The sequence below is a fragment of the Bombus huntii genome, chromosome 2 (assembly GCF_024542735.1).
Source record: "Bombus huntii isolate Logan2020A chromosome 2, iyBomHunt1.1, whole genome shotgun sequence".
Lineage (NCBI taxonomy): Eukaryota > Metazoa > Arthropoda > Insecta > Hymenoptera > Apidae > Bombus > Bombus huntii.
In genome coordinates, this window is record NC_066239.1 from 22,036,530 (window position 1) to 22,054,981 (window position 18,452).

The following is an 18,452-nucleotide window of genomic DNA, read 5'->3' on the forward strand; positions in this document are numbered from 1 at the left end:
AAATTTTAAACAGAAGCTTAACAGCTAGCTCATTAATGTCCTTTTATTTACATTTGTATATTTACTAACAGATGCACGAGAACAGTAATTGCATCTATTATACATACATACAAGTTAGAGTCATATATCCTGTTTATACATACATATGCATACATATTCACAACATACACATATTTAGCACGTTATTTCATTATTTTTGGATAGTTTAGCTACGTATCATTATAAAGATTAAGTGTATCTTTGATTGTCAGTCAATAGGCTTTTTTTTACTTTTGATCCCACATCAAATAATTGTGCAACGAATTTACATTTTACATACATATCAATCGTTGACGCTCTGTCTACCTATTCTCTCCCCTCGCATCATCATCGTTTACGTGCATGTTTTTCCGTTATCCCGTTCTTCCTTCTATCGATTGAACCGTGTTTAAATAGCGTTAAAGTATCAGATAAAACGGTTACAGTCGATCTAAATACATAGCTAATGCACAACGAACGAAATTTTCTCACATTAATAATATTTTTCTTTGCATTCTGTACAATGGAACTACCTTTTAGATATATGAAACGCAAGGGAGTAGTTAATCAATTACACACACTGTATCGTAAGAGAAAGCTAAATACATTGAACACTAATGTTTCTGTGTAATCATGTTGTATAAAAAATAATTCGATACAACTGTACGCACGTACTTAATACTTAGACAGATCTGGATTTCAGTGCCAGAGTGTATTTAATTCATACCTTCCAAACTTTCGAAAAGAGCAAATCGTAGTAGCGGGAAACTAAACGACATGGAACGAAAAAATGTTTACTATCGAGAAGAATGACAAATTTTATACGGAAAACATGTCTATAACGTGTAAAATAGCATTTTTGAAATTTAACACACTCTGGTTTTGGTGCCCATATGTATGTTCAATTACATATTGTGTGTGTGCGCGTGTACATACATACATACATACATACATATGTATAATATAATAATATAATATAGATATACTATAATATAGATATAATAAAATATAGATATACTATATAATCAAAAGGTCTACAATGTGCAACTGTTCAAAGCCAGTAGTACGAAAAATCGAAAACCTGTCGTTGCTCGCACTTCACTAAATTACATTAGTTGACGGCGTTCACGACAGTTATTCATGCTGTTTATTATTTAATCAATTGGATTAATGGTTGCTCGGCAAAGCACGGTAATTCCGGGTGACAGCGAACGATTACGGTCTCGTGAAGCGATATCGGTACGGTGTCCAGCTGAATAATTCTATGGAAAGAATAGATATACGAATATAGTATACCAACAATATAATATATAGTATACATTCTGTTAAGCATGTGTTATGCCAAAGGGTTACAACGTGCATAATGTTATCGCGTCCCGATACACCTTTTCACATTTGTTGATAATTAATCTTTATGCACAAATTACAGGAAATTATCTGGAAAAATATGCATATATTTACATACTTGTGTGAATTTATCTGCGATTACAAGACTAGAAAAGCACGATACACAGAGAATTTTCGTTGAAACGAGTATCGAGATGCCATCGACACGATGTGTATGTATTACATCGTATTTACATATATATGTGTGTAATCATAACTACAACTATATATATATATATATATATACCTATATATGTATCGGTGGACAGGTTTGAGTTAATGAGCGCGTCTGATAGATGATGATGCGCGTTAGTATACATTGTCACGCATGCTAGGTGATCTTGGTGGCTGCTGTTGTAATAGCTGCGATACTACAGGATACGAGGATAAGATGCATGTTGAACGTTAGGCATGCATCAGTTACTTAGTAATGAAAATGAACGAGGACGTCTTGATCTCGTTTCTTAGAGTATTGCGTGTCAAATCTTTCGACATCTCGAATTGAATTGCGTGTTTCTCGTCGAACTTGATAATACGTATGTAAGTAAGTAAGTACATATAACGCATACATTTTTCTATAAAATCGGAGATTTATTAAATATTACATGGAAACAAATTTCCCCGATTCATATTATTCCTAGTAAGAATTTCTTGTACTTGTAATATTCCCTAATATCGAGTAATGTTCAAATTCGAAATGCATATCGATCAACCTGATCGATTCAATTATAATAAACGTGTATTTCTTCTTTCGCTTTTTTTTTCTTTTCTTGCCTCCACCGCCATCATCTTAGCGTACAGTTCACCTTATTCTTACTCTACTTTGATTCAAAGCATATCATTCTCCGAAAAACATTTCTTTTTTCGTTGAATCGTACAACGGTATTCAAAGGACGCGAGATAAAGAAATAAATGAAAAAAAGGCTATCCGGTCGGTACAGTATCTGAATTTTAAATCTTGAATTTATTCGCAACTTGGAATAGTAATGTTTAAATTAGAGATAGAAAAATTATTTACAAGTACTGCCACCTCACCGATTTCGATGATTTTCGAATATGTTGTAGAAATCGAAATCAATATTTTGAACAACTTTTCCTGTACATATAATCCCCGCTCGGTCTTTACTTCCGAGATACCCATCGAAATATTTTTCAAATTTTTATTCTGACGTTACTTTGAAATTAAAGCGAAACTTGACGTAAAGTAATCGAAATCAGATCAAAATTCATTAATTGCTCGATGACAGCTTGATCATCTGTATTTGGTTAGATTTGAGTTAGGTACTTTAAATAGGTCTCTCATCTCGCTGGAATAGCTAAGCCAAGTTGCCTTTCCTTCTCATCTCCCTTTACTCCCAGAGTAAAAGTGAGAGAAATATTTTCATGGATGTCTCGGAAACTCGAAAGATCGAGCGCGGGTAATACTTATCGGGAAAATCGATGAAAATGTTGATTTCTTCTACGATATATTGGAAAATCATCGAAATCTGTGAGGCGATAGTACGTGTAAATAATTATCAAAAGTTTTCGTTCCGTCCTCGAACATGAAATCATCTACTACCGTAAATAACACATACACTACCACTCATAAATATTCGACCGATCGACGCTTCGATAGTAATATATTTTTCGCAGTAACGATATAGTACGTACATATGAATTCAACCGAATCGTACAAATTCACGAATAGAAGTAAATTAATGCCTAGAAATAGTAGTTTGTAGGTACTTACGGAATCAACAGATTACAAAATTTACATAACTTACCAATAGCACATTGCATTACAGTCAAATAGGTCTGTAAACTACATTTTTGAAGATTGGAGGATAAATTGCACATTATCTTTAAACGATAAATTCCACCGCGTCGAGATATTCCACGACATAACGCCATATACATATAATTCTAACGATCGTAAAAAACAAGTTTATCATCGTAAAGAATAATGTAGATCCTCGTTCTATCGTAAAGAAGCAAGCGTTCCTATACTTATGAACGGTAGTGTATACGAAAGTTTCGTGCGATCAATCAGCTTGACGATCAAATTAACGAAATGAGTCGCTACAAGAGCGATGCAAAGCTACGATGTTTGAACATTGGCTAGATTCGATACGCCCTACGATTTACCGTTGCTAGTGAAGCATGGACAGAGCGCGTTCAGTATTCGACTGCAGAATCCACGGGCACGATGATTCCAACCAGCGACGCTACCGATACCCTTCAGTCTACTTCCTACGCAAACAAATATTCTGTTTCTTTTACTGATACTAGGGTACAAGCGATGAATGAAAATAAGCTTGCAGACATATTTATCTTGCTTTCTCGTCATGCCTTTCTATCGATTATGATGCCAAGTACGTAGAATTCTTTTTTTATATCATACTATAAGGCTTACCTTCACTGACAGCTTTCTGAAACACGAAATTGTCAATGAATAATTACGTTCGACAGCGTTTTTTTGAAAGTCGACGAACAAAAGATTTGCGTGTCACTCGCCTCCGTCAACACCTTCCTTTTTGATGCTTCCGTGATCGCCGTTTGTATAACTTCACTCACAAACTTGCTCGTTTCTCTCATTAGCTCTTCGTCATCTTTGAAAGCCTCTCTCTGTTGTTCCAGCGTCCCAGTAGTTAACATCTTTTCCCGTTCCTCCATAGTCCATTTACAAGAAACGGTATTGTTCATTTCTTCAGTCATAATTTCTACGTTGATGGGCTCGAATCTGATTAATTTTGACCAGTGATATTCTTAGAATATTTCAGTGAAATATTCATTCTGTCGAAACTGCGAACGAGTATATATCTTTCTTTTTCTTCTTTCCTTTCTCAAATAATTTCATTAGGAACAGAAATTACATATACAGACTTTCCTATCGATACAACGGTTACAACGCTACCAATACTGCGGCTGCTAGCTCACAATTCTGTTATATTTAATATTTAATTTGACATAATACAGAATAACCAAAAATAATACGACTCGTCGATAAAACGAGCACAATTTAAATCATATCCAATTTGACTGTTATTTTTTCACCTTCGCAAATAATCGTAGTTGAATTCTTCTTAAAAGATGTTATTGCGAAATGAAAAAACTGCTCATGACTGGCATGATACAGGCTGGGTACATAGGAGGTGTTGGTAGCACCATACTAACAGTTGTTCAACGGAATTGTATATGTACATTTATCGTATATTGTTATCAGAACGGACAAGAAAATGGAAAAGCACAGATAATACCCGTTTTACTTACATTTGCGGAGAAACTCGAAGAAAAGGCGATTGACCTTTTGGGCATATGTAGATATCGAGCTACAGGTGGTGCGCATTCGTTCTACAAGGGAGACCGAGTGTCGACTATTCAATGTCATGATGTATTCTTTCGACCTTACTCGAATCGATTTCCTTTCAACCTTTCCAAAGTCCAAGTCCGTCTTAATCAATTAATCCGAGTTTTCTGTGAGGATTTACTTGATTTTAGTACAACTGCAGTTTCGACATCCTGTTTTTGTTCACGTCTAGCTCCCTGCCTCTCTCTCTCTCCCTCCCTCTCCCTCTTTCCCCTTCCTCCCTCCCTCCCACCCTCTCACCCTCTTACTTCTTCCTTCTTTTACTCTTCCTTCCCGTGAAAAAGCAAAATATATCCGTGTAAACTAAATGTGAGAATTGCCGTTACCGTTACTGTTACAAGATATATGTATATCTCGGAAAGAAGAGATCATACGCGGGTACGAACGATAACGACCGATACGCATGTCCAAATTGTGCTTCGCGGTACGCCCGACCACCGACCAACACTGATTCGCCGCGTAACGATCGAACGTCTGCCAGCGGTGTCAGCCTCGGCTACTGGCTCAGTTTGCCTGACTGAATATCACCCCGGGGAAACGTTTCGGAGCATGCGTCGACCTCCACGCGACTATTAACTACGTACTTGTCTTCTAGTTGTGCGGTTTATTACCCCCTTTCTCACACTTCTTCGCTCTATTCAATTTCATATTTACCTTTCATATTTCCACACTTTTCCTCTTTCTTCCTTCCTCAATTTCACAACGAAACTATGATTTTTCTATTTGTTCTTCCTACTTTCTCCCAATTTTTTTCACATATTTACGCATTTCGTGCTATCTTTAATTTCTCAATGACGCGTGTAGAGTTTTTCATCTGTAACGTATAATATCAAAACATTATGAGCTCAGAATATGCGGTTCGTTGAAAATAATTAAAGATATTACGAGGTTTAGTGTGTAACGAAAAAAATTGTTTTATTCTAAGAACGAAATGATAGCACACTCTGTTAATACGTTTAGAAATTGCTCGGTAGTTTACGATCTATCAACGAGTAAAGATTACAGTACAATATTATATAAATTTCCAAGTATAGGACGCGGAAAAGAATTAAACGAGTTTGAAAAAAAAGCAAATTCTTGAACTAAAACAGCAATAGTAATAAGAAGAAGTCATAAAGTAATACACAATTTCTTAAAAAATGTTGAGGATTATGGCAAAAAGAAACGTATTGGTCGGCCGTCATCGTTATCCGATCGTGATAAGCGAGCAATTTTACGTGTAGCTTCCAACTCGCAGTTAACGACGAAGCAAATAATGGAAAAATCTAGTGTTAGTGCCAGTGTTTCGAGTGTTCGTCGAGTTCTACTATCCTGCAAAGATATTAAGAGGCCGAACTTGAAAAAGAAACCTTAGTTAACAACGAAACACAAAGTAGAACGTTTACGCTTTGCGATAGAAAGAATGCATTGGAAAAAGAAATGGAGAAGGGTACTATTTTTAGACGAAGAAGATTCAAGTTGGATGGTCCTGATGGGTTGCAATATTATTTTCATGACATAAGAAAAGAGACAATGTCAGCAATTCGACGACAAATGGGAGGAGGGAGTGTGATGGTTTGGGCCGGCATCGGTTATTTCAGCAACACATGTATCAAGTTCATCAATGGGAGAATGAATAGTGTCCGATACATAAATTTAATAATTTAAATTATTAATTTAAACAAATAAATAATCATGCAGAACGCATTTCTCGACCTGATTACATCTTTCGACAAGATAATGCATCTGTACACGCATCAAGATTAGTCCAATCATACTTTAATGAAAATAATATACCTATTTTGCCGTAGCCTGCACGCTCCCCGGACCTTAATATTATTGAAAATTGCTGGGCAGAACTTGTTCTCGGTGCATACGCGAATGGGATACGTTAAGTCAAAGTTATATCCAGAAACTATATAAATCGGTACCAAATCGTACAATAGAAGTAATAGAAAATAAAGGGGGATGTAATCATTATTAAATAAGTATATATGTTTGATAAGTAATTATTGTTAGTTACAATTATTATGTTGATTATTATTTTCTTATTGTACGTGTGCTATCATTTCGTTCTTAAAATAATATTTTTAAAAATAATTTGAAAATAATATTCCATAATATTTTTGCTTATTTTCAACGAATCGCATATTCCGAGCTCATAATGTTTTGATATTGTACGTTACAGACGATAAACTCTACACGCGTCATTAAAGAAATTAAAGATAGCACACCTGGGCTATCTTTTTAGCGAGAAGTGTAATATTAAGCACGTTAATAGAGACTCAGTTTTATTTTAAGAGACACAGATATATTAGATGCATCTTCAAATAATATAGAATGGGAACTATTAATCGTTGAAACGAGACCACATCTGTCACATCTGTTACATATAATTAGTAGAAAGTAATTAACTTTTTTTTTTTACCTGTTATACATTTTAATATTTTCGTCGTTCCTCTTCTGTAGGTATCTTAGAGATGCAAATATGTCTGTGATGCGCCCGTCCCCCTAAGGGCAAAAACCTTTCGAAGGTGAGCGAAAAGAAGGCGATACGGAAAGAGGTAAAGCTAGTAGGAGGGAAAAGGAAAGGAGAGTAAGCAAGACAGAAAGAGTGAGAGTGAGAGAGAGTGAGCGAGAGAGAGAGAGAGAGGGAGAGGGAGAGAGGGGGAGAGAGAGATGGAGAGAGAGATGGAGAGAGAAAGAGAGATTTCTAAACATAGTAGAAGATCAATATTGTTAGATATTTAACCATTTTCTGTTTTATTCTCTGTATCATTAAAATTACTCTTGTGCAATAGATATTTACCATAAGTACTTATTGCAAAGAATACTATTCGTTGGCTATACAGAAAAAGTTAATCGAGATTATCGAGATATCGTAACGGTCGTTTATCTCTAGATATGAAATGACGATTATATGAAATTTATTCGACGTGAATTGGATTAAACAACTATTCGAAAAATCCCTTTTAATTGAATTTTATCTTAGATGAACGAATATCTCTATTATAAAATGTGTCTCCATATGCATATATCGCTTATTTTACTTTCTTTAATATCTCTCTCTTTAATATCTTCTACTTTTCCTTTTTTTCCAAGACATACGCGCACAATATAATTTCCAATTTCGTTGAATGATTCTTGCTGCATGATTTGCACGAAAATATTCTACGTTCGCTAAGAAAGCTCTCTTTACGTCTAACTCGCTTTCCTCCTTTAATCGTTTATATAAACTACGTTGAGCAACAAGGTGATCCTGCAATCGTACATGTATGCTTGGATGACTTTCTAAATGTTTCATTTTTGACAATTGATATTTTGATAACGCAGACGATAATATGTAACAAATAGATATAAAGACAGATTGTACAGACCTGAAGAATGGCATATTCTTCGTTCAACAGATTCTGTCTGATTCGAAGACTAAGTTTATACACATAAAGCGATCCGATATTCCTGTCGTATTTTTCAAATTGATCCAAACATCGTCTTCTCGCTTTATAACTGCGTGCCATTGCATTACATTATTAAATGTAACTAATGTTCATCATACAGTCATTTATAAAAGACATGATAAAAATAATGATAATAATAAGAATAGCAATAACGATAATAATAAGAAGTTTCTTCTTTACCGTTCATTGCATAAATCGTTCATTCTCAAATAACATATTCCGTCAAGAGATTTCAAACGAAGATCGAACCACTCAACTTCTACCTCCACAGATCTTTTTCGTACTTCATTCCTTAAATTTGTAGCGGACAACTTCGACGAGAATTTGGCTCTAAAATATTTACTTCTTGTAAAATATATTGTATATGTATACGTACACGTACATACATACACGTATGTATAGATATTCATTTCTATAATTGATATATTAAGCATAATATAGTAAACTGTATATTAGGTATACATTACATTAGGTATTACAACACGTATTTCAGATTCTATGAAACAATAATGTTTTTCACCTTATTTTCGATTTGCTTGACAAGAAAGGATAAAAAGTTACTTACGTTCGCATTTTTATCTTTTGTTTCAAACTTTCTCGAATATTCTTCCTTGCGAGTTTTCTTCTTTCCCAATTTAATTCAATACTTTGCAAAAATTGGTTCGAGTCTGATTTCTCATTTTCAAGTAAAATTTCCCACTCTATTGAAAAAATGTACGATGTTGTTACGGATCATCCGCTTTACGTAGAAACATACATACATACATAAATACATACATACATATATACATACGTGTCATTTCAAGTTTAGCTTTGTCAATGTTTCTTGTAAAATCATATAATTCAGTGTCCCAGGTTGTTTCCTTTACGAAATGCTGCTTCGAATTAGCTTTGATCAAACAACAGAATAACTCAACTTTTTCGAATAATATCTTTTTTCGTGAATAGAAATCTTGTTCAGTTGTTTCTCCAACTTCAACATTCGAATGCTACATACATGTATAATTTATTCATTACCGAACAAGTAGAACAAATTTTCATATAGAATGAATTATTAAAGTTAATAATTTTATAAACAAATTGCCTAGAAATGCCGTATGCGTTATCGTTCTTTCCTACACACACACACACACACACACACACACACACACACACACACACACACACACACACACACACACACACACACACACACACACACACACACACACACACACACACACACACACACACACACACACACACACACACTGGTTGCTTTTCGACTACATACTTCTTTTGTGAGAACCGTTAAATATCCATCCATTTGGTCAACCTGAATTTAGAATAATATGTATATGCGTATATATGTGTGTGTATATATATATATATATATAGTATGTTCTCCCTTCTTTCAATCAATTGTACAATTGCATAAAATGTGCCACATCGAATTGGACCCGTACACTATATGCGATCGTTCGTAAGCCTACGTGAAATACATACATGTATGTATATAATCAGATTATTTAGTTTTCGGTGTCCATAGTTACGAGTTGATGATTACCGGATATTACGTACACGCACATTTGTTGTCTCTATATGACTTTCGTGAGGAATATCAACATGTAGATGTTAAATCGAACTTATTTTTAACGATAAACTCAATTCACGATTTAATAACATTTTATTTCGCATGATATTTAAAGGAACTAATTAAAATGAAAACTCGTTTAAATTCTTTAATACATATATACATATATGTATGTACCTATATACACGTGCCTGCGTAATTACATAGATGATTTATAATCGAGACCATTTGAGAATTCAGGAGTTGTATCGTTTTCTAATTTATAAAAATATCCATAAAAGCAAATTTATATTTGCAATTCAATTAAATTATTATCAAAGATTTCCACTTTAAATTTATATTTTAATAATCATCTTATTTAATGAAGATTAACCTGGAACAGAATACCAGATTTCCTTTCTGATAATATTAACGAATTAAATTGTATCGATTCCAAGCGCTTAAAATCAGTATTGTATCGTAAATGTTAGTGTCATAGAAAATTGTATCCGAGATTTGAAAATGATCAACGCTCTAAATTGTAAGCAGTATGCATAGTACATAGCACACATTTACATTTACATATGTACATGTATGTATACCAATAATGAACTGTATTTTATACACCGTGTTTCCTTCATATTTATAATAATCCAAAGAATATATTGGTTAACCTATATAAGCAATATAAGCCAATAATATTGCGTTGTTTCTTAACTAATCCCATCCGTTAACTAATCCTAATCCCATACGTAATAATAATGTTAATCGAAATTTTTAGTATGTTTGCACATACATAATTCGCTGTTCAACTCTGTTATCATTTAAGTTAAATTGGCTGCAGTTTGGTTGCGCTAGTGTTGCTGCTAGTAATACGCCAGTGCTGCTACGTGGATGCGATTGCCAGAATTATTAGTCGATTTCAAGTCCAAGTATCGTTGGATGTGTTGAGGAGTCGTCTGCGATACAATAAATATGGCGTACCGTGGTGTGAAAGGTTCTGATCCGTTTGTTTCGAAAACATCGCGAAATGAACGTTTTGCGCAAATGTCAAAGCAAGAGCAAATTATTCAGCAAAAAAAGCTTGAAATACAAGCAAAGATGCAAGAGCAAAAAGCAAAAGAAGCTGTGGAAAACTTGAAAAAGACAAATACGATAGCTCCGAATTTGATAGAAAATAAAACGAATTCTTCCAAGTAAGTAGAGCTATATCACTTCCAGAATAATTTCATATTTATTATTGCGTGAATAGATTCCCTTTTTGTAATTTTTCGTATTAACTGTTAACACTTTAACTTAATTAGTTTTCATAGTGTGAATAAAACTGCAGTGTGGATGTCAAAATACTGATAACAAGCTGACAGGGTTATTGAAATATTTATGTATTATAGTAATAGTTTTAGTCTTTTTTTATTTGTTGTAAATAATCACCTGTTGATTTAGTACTTTGATTTAGTAATATCTTATATCTATATCTCTATCTAACGTCTTATGTTTCATTACAGAAAAGACGAAAACAAGCCAGTGATATCTCAAACCATTAATTTATTTGCTAATGATGGGAGCTTTTTGGATCAATTTAAAAAAATTGCAAGTAATAAGGTAACAGGAAAAACAGAGACGATGTTTCCTTTGAAGATAGAAGAAAAAATGGAAGAAAGTGCACAGGATAAGGAACGAAGAAGAAATAACGACAGAAATACAGACTGGGAAAATAGGAAAGACCGTAGGAGGGAGGATTCTCATTGGGAAAAGAGTTCTGACAAAAGACATAGCTCTTCTTCCATTCCGTCTCCTACTAAACGTTCAGCATCTCAAGGTCCAGAAGCTAGACATTCATTTAATCAAGTAACTTCTAACGATCAACGTATGCAGCACAGCAATCAACAGTTTCTTTCTCGGAATGGAAATCTATCTGCTGTTCCATCCCTTGCATCTCAACCTATAACGTATCTCACAGGTGTACCATCACCTAATGTGAGAAGTATCGTAACCAACGTACCTCCTCCAAATTTATCAAAAATGCCTCCTCCGAAAAGTATGTGTAGCACTTTCCCTAGACTAGATGACCAATCTGGAGATCCAAGAATGCCAATAACATCACCTCATACAGTCCGTCCACTTCCACCTCCACCTCCACCTCCTATACCTGTGCAACCTGTTCCACCAAATACCAACGTACCTCCACCAAATATTCATATTTCTCGGACAATGCCATCTAATTTACAAAGTTTACCACCACCACCACCACCACCTTCAACCGTTCCATTAGCATCTTTATTATCTACATCGTCATTAACGTTGCCAACGTCATCAACGTCGCCAACATCGTCATTGCTGTTATCATCCCCACCACCACCACCACCACTACCACAATCGTCCCCATTACTCTCATTATCATCTTCTTGCTCTACTTCTTCTGCTATCATGCCCTGTTGTCCCAATTCCTCCTCCTCCTTCTCCTCCTCCACTTCTTCCTCTTCTTCGTTTACATTGACATCAACAACACTACAACTACCTTCATTGCTAAAATCGCCATTGCCGTCGCCATCGCCATCGTCATCGTCACCATCATCATCGTCCTCGTCATCGTCCTCAGCATCATCGTCATTGACGCCATCGTTGTTACCGTCCTCTTCGTCATCATCGTCGTCATTATCCTCATCGACATTATTATTATCGTCGTCGTCGTCGTCGTCGTCGTCGTCGTCGTCGCCGTCATTGTTGCCGCCGCCGCCGCCGTCGTCGTCGTCGTCGCTGTCGCCGTCGCCGTCATTGTTGCCGCCGCCGCCGCCGTCGTCGTCGTCGTCGTCGTCATTGTTGCCGCCGCCGCCGCTGCCGTCGCCGTCGCCGTCGTCGTCGTCGTCGTCGTCGTCGTCGTCGTCCTCGTCGTCGTCGTCGTCGTCGTCATCGACGTCGTCGTCGTCGTCGTCGTCGTCGTCGTTACCGTCATCATCGCCATCAACTTCTTTGTCATTATCTTCGTTATCGTCCACATTATTGGTATCATCAGAATCGAGTACGCGACGACACTTAGCTTCAACCGGACAGCAATGCGGTGTACCACCTCCTACACCATTACAACCTATGAACTTGCCACCTCCAAACATTCCTCCTCCTAATATGTTACCAACAATGACACAAATGCCACCAAGCATAATGTCGATTCCGGCTACGCAGACAATCGTCGTCAGTGTACCGAATGCGTCAAACGTGCCAAATGTCCCAAACGTTCCACCGCCAAATGTAATACCATCTGTGATGATGTCCGCTCCACCACCAGTCCACAATGTTGCCTCGAATATGAATTCAATTCCAGCGCCCAATCTTAATATTCCACCTCCGAATGTACCACCCCGTTCCTTAATTCCAAACGCCAGACCGCCGCTTTCTTTAATGTCGACCAGTTACCCTCTTCCTAATCAAGTCGCTCAGGTACCTATGGGACCACCTAATGTACAAGTGCCACCACCAGTGAGGCCATTGACTGATCTACAAGCCTCTGAACAGCTAGGTACGATATGTCGATTATTTTCATTTATTTCTTCGTTTCGACGTATCGCCGCGTGTTTATATTTACAAAGAACAAGTTATTTCCTGTAAAATGGATTACTTGTTCGCGCAGTCCAGAATATGTAAGTGTGCGTGCGTATGCGTATGCGCGCGCGCGATACGCCGAATACAAGACGCGTGGGCGAATACGAAACTTGCAAAAAAGCAAATTCGTGCTGATCATTCGTGTAGACGAATACGTGTTCTACACTACAGAAACAAAAACAAAATCCAGAGTTTTTAGCGTTGTTACGCATGTCTGACAAAGGCTTCTAAGTGTGTCCCGTAGAGGCTGAGCAGCTGGCACGCATCGTCGCTGACTGTGGGGATGAAATCGAACAAGAAGCACGAGAGAAGAATGCCCAAGATCCTAAATTATGGTAACTACTGTCCTCTCTGGTCCCCCATCTATAGCGTCTTTATACGTGTAGCGTTTGCACATATCACATTTTCTTTATTTCACCTTACGTATCGTTCGTTCGTCTTTTTTGTACAACATTGCTCTATTTTAAGCACTAGATACAGCATCTAGGTGTAATGTATTACGATGCTTGCTTTGTCTGTACCACTTCTCCATTCTCTACTTCCTTTCTAATCAAGTAGCGAAATCTTATCGATAATATTTGATAATAACGATACGTGAAATTGTAATTAAAATTTGACCAATAAGTTTTTTAATTATACATATATCGTGCGTTGATGTCTTTCGTGAAAACGTGAATGTCTTTCTTCATTTCTTATTTACAATTATTTATAATTACTATTTTATCCTCCGTAAAACAACATACGTTAGAGTATGTTCCCCTAATTAGTTTATAAAATATTTCTTTTATAAAATAAAGACGATACCTAAATTCTTCAATGTAATTGCCGAATCAAAAGCTTGACATATTGGACGAACATACGAATATACGATTTGTTTTCTTATAAAACACCTGTTATCTTCTATTCTTTCTTCTTATTCTTTTTTCTTTTATTTTTTTTTTTTCTCTTTATTGTGTCTCTTTTAATCTAAAGGAATTTAATTTAGGAGACTATGTTACTCGTCAGAAGTTTTAAGTTTTGTTTTAATCAAGGTTTCTGCACCAAAAGCAAAGTGCAGCCTATATGCAGTACAGGGGATTGGTGGCAAAATTTCGCACTGAAAAATCCGTTAAGGAAAATAAAAACGCCGGCGCGGAACTCTATTGTCCGGAAGAAGCTCTCAGCGATAATGACGATAGCGATCAAGGTCCTACCGCTAACAAGCATGTTTCACCACAAGGTATATATAATGTATATTTATTTTTGCATCGTGTCATCGTCTACCATTATTGATTGTAATTATTTGTACATTAAACAGAAAAGAAACGAGAGAGAGAGAGCGATAACAATTCTACAGATCGATCAAAGGAAGACAATAAGGAAGAACGTAAACGAAAAAGACGTAGCCGATGGGGTGATCCAGATAATAAGGTGCCTGTAGCAGAAATGAACACGTTAACCAGCCATAATAAACAGCAAAGTAGTAGTGGCTTTTCACAGCCAGGTATCGCGATTCCTGGACAAATTGGACAACCGGCTGTTATAATTCCATCACCAAAAGTGCAACGTACGGAAACAAAGAACCCTATGTTAACTAAAATATCAAGGAACGATCCAGCCTTGATACAATATGCTCGGCAAACTTTTGGTACGTTAGATCTCACTGAAGAGCAATGGAAAAAAGCCGAAGATCATTACAAGGTGACAAGATTGTTTATTTTAAAATTGTTTTATTTCAAGCGTTCATTTAAGATTTAAGATTAAGATCGAGCTTAGTACTTTGTTAATTCAACTATGTGTAATTTCTGCCAACTCACTCATCGTTTATTCTAACTTTCATTCAGATAAATCTTCTTTACCAAAACTTATTAAGAAAAAGAGAAGAAGTAAGACGTTTAGAAGCACAGGGCAAGCACAAATACGAATACGACAGTGACGAAGAGACGGAAGGTGGTACTTGGGAACACAAACTCAGATCTGCCGAAATGGAGGCTACTCAAATGTGGGCTGAAGAATTGACGGCCCAAGCAGAAGGAAAGCATCATATTGGTGATTTCTTGCCACCGGATGAACTTAAAAAATTTATGGAACAATATAACGCAGTTAAGCAAGGGAAGGAACCTGACCTTAGCGATTACAAGGAGTACAAACTAAAAGAAGATAACATCGGTACGCAGCTTGCCTTTCTTTGCGCGTGCATGTATTTACATATATATTAAAATATATATGTATCTTTTTGTCAGTAAGTTATGTTTGACAACCAAATTAACGAAGTTTGCAATTCTTTAGGATTTCAGATGCTACAAAAACTTGGTTGGAGCGAAGGACAAGGATTAGGTAGCGAAGGCAATGGTCGCATCGAACCCATTAATAAGTAAGTAGTTCCTGACTGATTGTACTTATTATATTCGCGTTGATTTCACATATAAACATATAATACATGTGAATTATTTCTATGATAGAAGTTTGCCGTATTATTGAATTTCCTTAGCATTTTATTTGATCTATCTGTGACCATTTCCTACTTTATTTATTAATACCAATATCTTCGATGTTGTACCGACATTTCTCATTTTTCTATAGAGCAACCAATAGATTCGACAGTGCTGGTTTAGGTTCCGAAAGACCGGATGGTGTATCCAGGGACGACGATGAATTCGATGCCTACAGAAAGAGGATGATGCTTGCCTACAGATTTAGGCCTAATCCTTTGGTAATTTTGTCAAACATCTAAAAAATTTCGGAATACCAAAGTTATGTTTCATATGTTTAACCACTAATCAAATGTTTATTCTTCTTCCCTTTATTTTTAGAACAATCCTCGAAGACCTTATTATTGAGAAGAAGGTGACATTAGTAGATCGTATTCGAGGCATTATATATCGTGATGTTCCATTTAGTTGGAAGATAAATTGTCATTATTTTGTACATTTGAAATATAATACTGAACGTACAGATTACAGTTATAGTTACAGTGACATAATAAATGAAATCCCAATCTTGTTTCTATTTCTATAGATGTTTACTCTGTTTTTCTTATTGTATGTATGTACGATTATGAATGCTCATTAGAATTATTAAATGAAATACGAACTGTGAATGTTTTGTTACATATATTATTTGTACGTAGGTTTCATATTTGATGCACCGTGCGATATGTATTGGATTGTAGAAGCATCGATTAAGTACAGAGTAGACGTAACATAATTATATGGGGCTTTGTGTCTCACAAATTCCAACTGAATACCAACTTCAAAAAGATCAAAGTATTTCCTATTACATTGGACAAGCGTGCTTAAGCGCTTATACATTGATCGATCTGATTGTTACATTGCCCTAATATAGGGAATATATCACGGCTCACAGGTCACATGGTCCCCCAAATATGGGACACGTAAAAGCAGCGACAGGTGTCAGCTCTATCCTGTATTCAGTCCGTGACAAAACATTCCGGTTAATTTGTGTCGATAAATGAAACGATTTTACCGATCTACATACATACATACATATGAGACGATACCTATGTATACTTGAATTTATAATGTACTCTTCCCCGTTCCCCTCTGCTTTCTTCCTCTCTTCATTTTTATACTACTATCTATCTCATTGTCAGTCTGTCGGTTTACTATTTTTCTTGTACATCTTCTTTCCGATCGTATCTTGTTACTTTTTCCTTTATCGCATTTACCGAATTACTGTATTGCATTCTTTTTTTCGATTTTGATTAAATTCGTTATTTAATCTTTTTCATTTCTTCATTCTCATCGTTGTCGTTGGAATTTTAATGCATATTTCACATCGATGCGCCCTGATAATCATGGAATGCACATTTCACAGTAATACCGAGTATGCCTGTTCTCGTTTCTTGATCAACAATTGTATCGACGTCTCGATCAAGGTGAAAAGTCTGACACGTTCTCTTAGAACGTAAGATCATGACATTCTCGAAATATTTCACACAAGTTCTCTTAGATTCGGAAAACAATGTTTTGATTTGTTCGTAATCTCACACGAAGAGTATAGATACGAGATAAAAGCTCAGCTATAAATAACTGACGACATTTATCTTATTTAAAAGCAATTTTCACCTTTGAATTAGCTTACCTTAATAATAGTTGTTTCCTTGATCTTCATTTTACGTTTAAGTTATGTAATTTTAATTCTCGTTCCAACTATTCTCTAACACATTTTAATTAAAAGATAAATAATGATTTATAAAAAGATGATTTATAATCATTACGAAAAAAATGAAAGTTATCAATACGTTAGATGCAAATATATTAAATATTAAATAGATATCGATGCGATATAGATATGTATTTACAAATTGATATATCATACGCAGGTAATGTTCGGTTTATCCCTGTTTATTTCTCAATCAACTGTAATCGATATTGTCAGAAAGTCAAAAGTAGGAGTAAAATGGCTGTTGGAACTGTTGAAAGTTTGGAAGCACGAAGAACGGCAGCAGTAAGAATTAAAACAGTATTTACGATGTATGTAGTAGTAGTATAGAATGACGGGATAACTCGTACTATAGATGTACTCAAATAAGCGAAGGGGCAAGCAATGATGGGAACTGACAGTCGTATTCGCGTATGGTCACATACATGTATGTCTTCGTTTTATAAGTGACGTCATCTTGTTCCTGCGATAGGAACTTCTCCTGGTGACGCTGGCAACGATATCAGTCAAGAAGGGGTAGAGTGGTAGGTAGGGTGAGAAAGAGAAGGGCAACGCAAAGGAAGGGGAAGAAGAAGTTGCAACGAAACGGAACAGTACGAATTCAAACGGATCGAACCGTTTCAGATCGGATCATAGCCTTACAGAGGGAAAGGACGGAAAAAGACCACAGAATGGTCGGTAGATCAGTGGGGAGAGGTACAAGCACTCTTTCAAAGCGGACACGTATGTACGTGAAAGTAACTCTTACTATTCAGCGGCGATCGGGAACTTGTTGGTGCTTTATGGTGTCGGCAGTCTGGTTGTTTGTATCGAATTTAAAATACGGTGCGCATAATTGCCTATTACTGTTGTGTATTTTGCTCGTTATTTCAGGAGACGTACAAACAATAAAGTGAAAAACATAAGAATAAGGAAGGGTGATGCACAATCGTATATGACATAGAGTTTG

The 18,452-nt window shown here is 36.0% G+C and overlaps 3 protein-coding genes and 1 long non-coding RNA gene across 5 annotated transcripts; 1 reads left to right on the forward strand and 3 right to left on the reverse strand.

Annotated features, from left to right (window-relative positions):
* Nucleotides 1–25: 25 nt before the first annotated feature.
* LOC126873384 (uncharacterized) lies at nt 26–5,265 on the reverse strand. Its single transcript, XM_050634223.1, has 5 exons — nt 4,657–5,265; nt 3,901–4,188; nt 3,800–3,815; nt 3,532–3,636; nt 26–1,280 (listed from the first exon to the last, which is right to left on the reverse strand). Exons 2-5 carry the CDS (start codon nt 4,099–4,101, stop codon nt 1,234–1,236), a joined length of 369 nt encoding a protein of 122 aa, XP_050490180.1. The 5' UTR covers nt 4,102–4,188; nt 4,657–5,265; the 3' UTR covers nt 26–1,233.
* A 1,936-nt stretch (nt 5,266–7,201) lies between these two features.
* LOC126873399 (uncharacterized) lies at nt 7,202–9,170 on the reverse strand (the record flags this gene model as incomplete). The annotated part of the gene is made up of 5 exons (XM_050634244.1): nt 7,202–7,991; nt 8,110–8,239; nt 8,371–8,520; nt 8,756–8,891; nt 8,984–9,170. Coding segments are annotated over 5 exons (792 nt in total), but the record flags the coding sequence as incomplete, so codon positions are not given.
* An 80-nt stretch (nt 9,171–9,250) lies between these two features.
* LOC126873410 (uncharacterized) lies at nt 9,251–10,394 on the reverse strand. Its single transcript, XR_007692398.1, has 2 exons — nt 9,384–10,394; nt 9,251–9,305 (listed from the first exon to the last, which is right to left on the reverse strand). It is a non-coding gene; the product is annotated as an uncharacterized LOC126873410 (long non-coding RNA).
* Nucleotides 10,395–10,579: 185 nt separating this feature from the next.
* On the forward strand, nt 10,580–16,327 carry LOC126873254 (uncharacterized). Of its 2 annotated transcripts, none has more exons than XM_050633956.1 (9): nt 10,580–10,938; nt 11,248–13,256; nt 13,572–13,674; nt 14,371–14,558; nt 14,637–15,019; nt 15,163–15,487; nt 15,608–15,692; nt 15,902–16,031; nt 16,132–16,327. In XM_050633956.1, the coding sequence occupies exons 1-9, from the start codon at nt 10,718–10,720 to the stop codon at nt 16,156–16,158; spliced, it is 3,471 nt and encodes a 1,156-aa protein (XP_050489913.1). In that variant the 5' UTR covers nt 10,580–10,717; the 3' UTR covers nt 16,159–16,327. The 2 variants fall into 2 exon arrangements, with proteins under 2 accessions (XP_050489913.1, XP_050489919.1); XM_050633962.1 differs by having other exon boundaries at nt 10,595–10,938; nt 13,584–13,674.
* The last annotated feature ends 2,125 nt before the right edge of the window (nt 16,328–18,452 follow it).

Coding starts and splice junctions, on each gene's coding strand:
- LOC126873384 (XM_050634223.1), bottom strand. CDS start 4,101: ATGACTGAAGAAATGAACAATACCGTTTCTTGTAAATGGACTATGGAG. Junction 1,281..3,531: donor TCCATGCTTCACTAGCAACG/GTAAATCGTAGG, acceptor TTCTTTCCATAG/AATTATTCAGCTGGACACCG.
- LOC126873254 (XM_050633956.1), top strand. CDS start 10,718: ATGGCGTACCGTGGTGTGAAAGGTTCTGATCCGTTTGTTTCGAAAACA. Junction 14,559..14,636: donor CAAGCATGTTTCACCACAAG/GTATATATAATG, acceptor TACATTAAACAG/AAAAGAAACGAGAGAGAGAG. Junction 16,032..16,131: donor GATTTAGGCCTAATCCTTTG/GTAATTTTGTCA, acceptor CTTTATTTTTAG/AACAATCCTCGAAGACCTTA.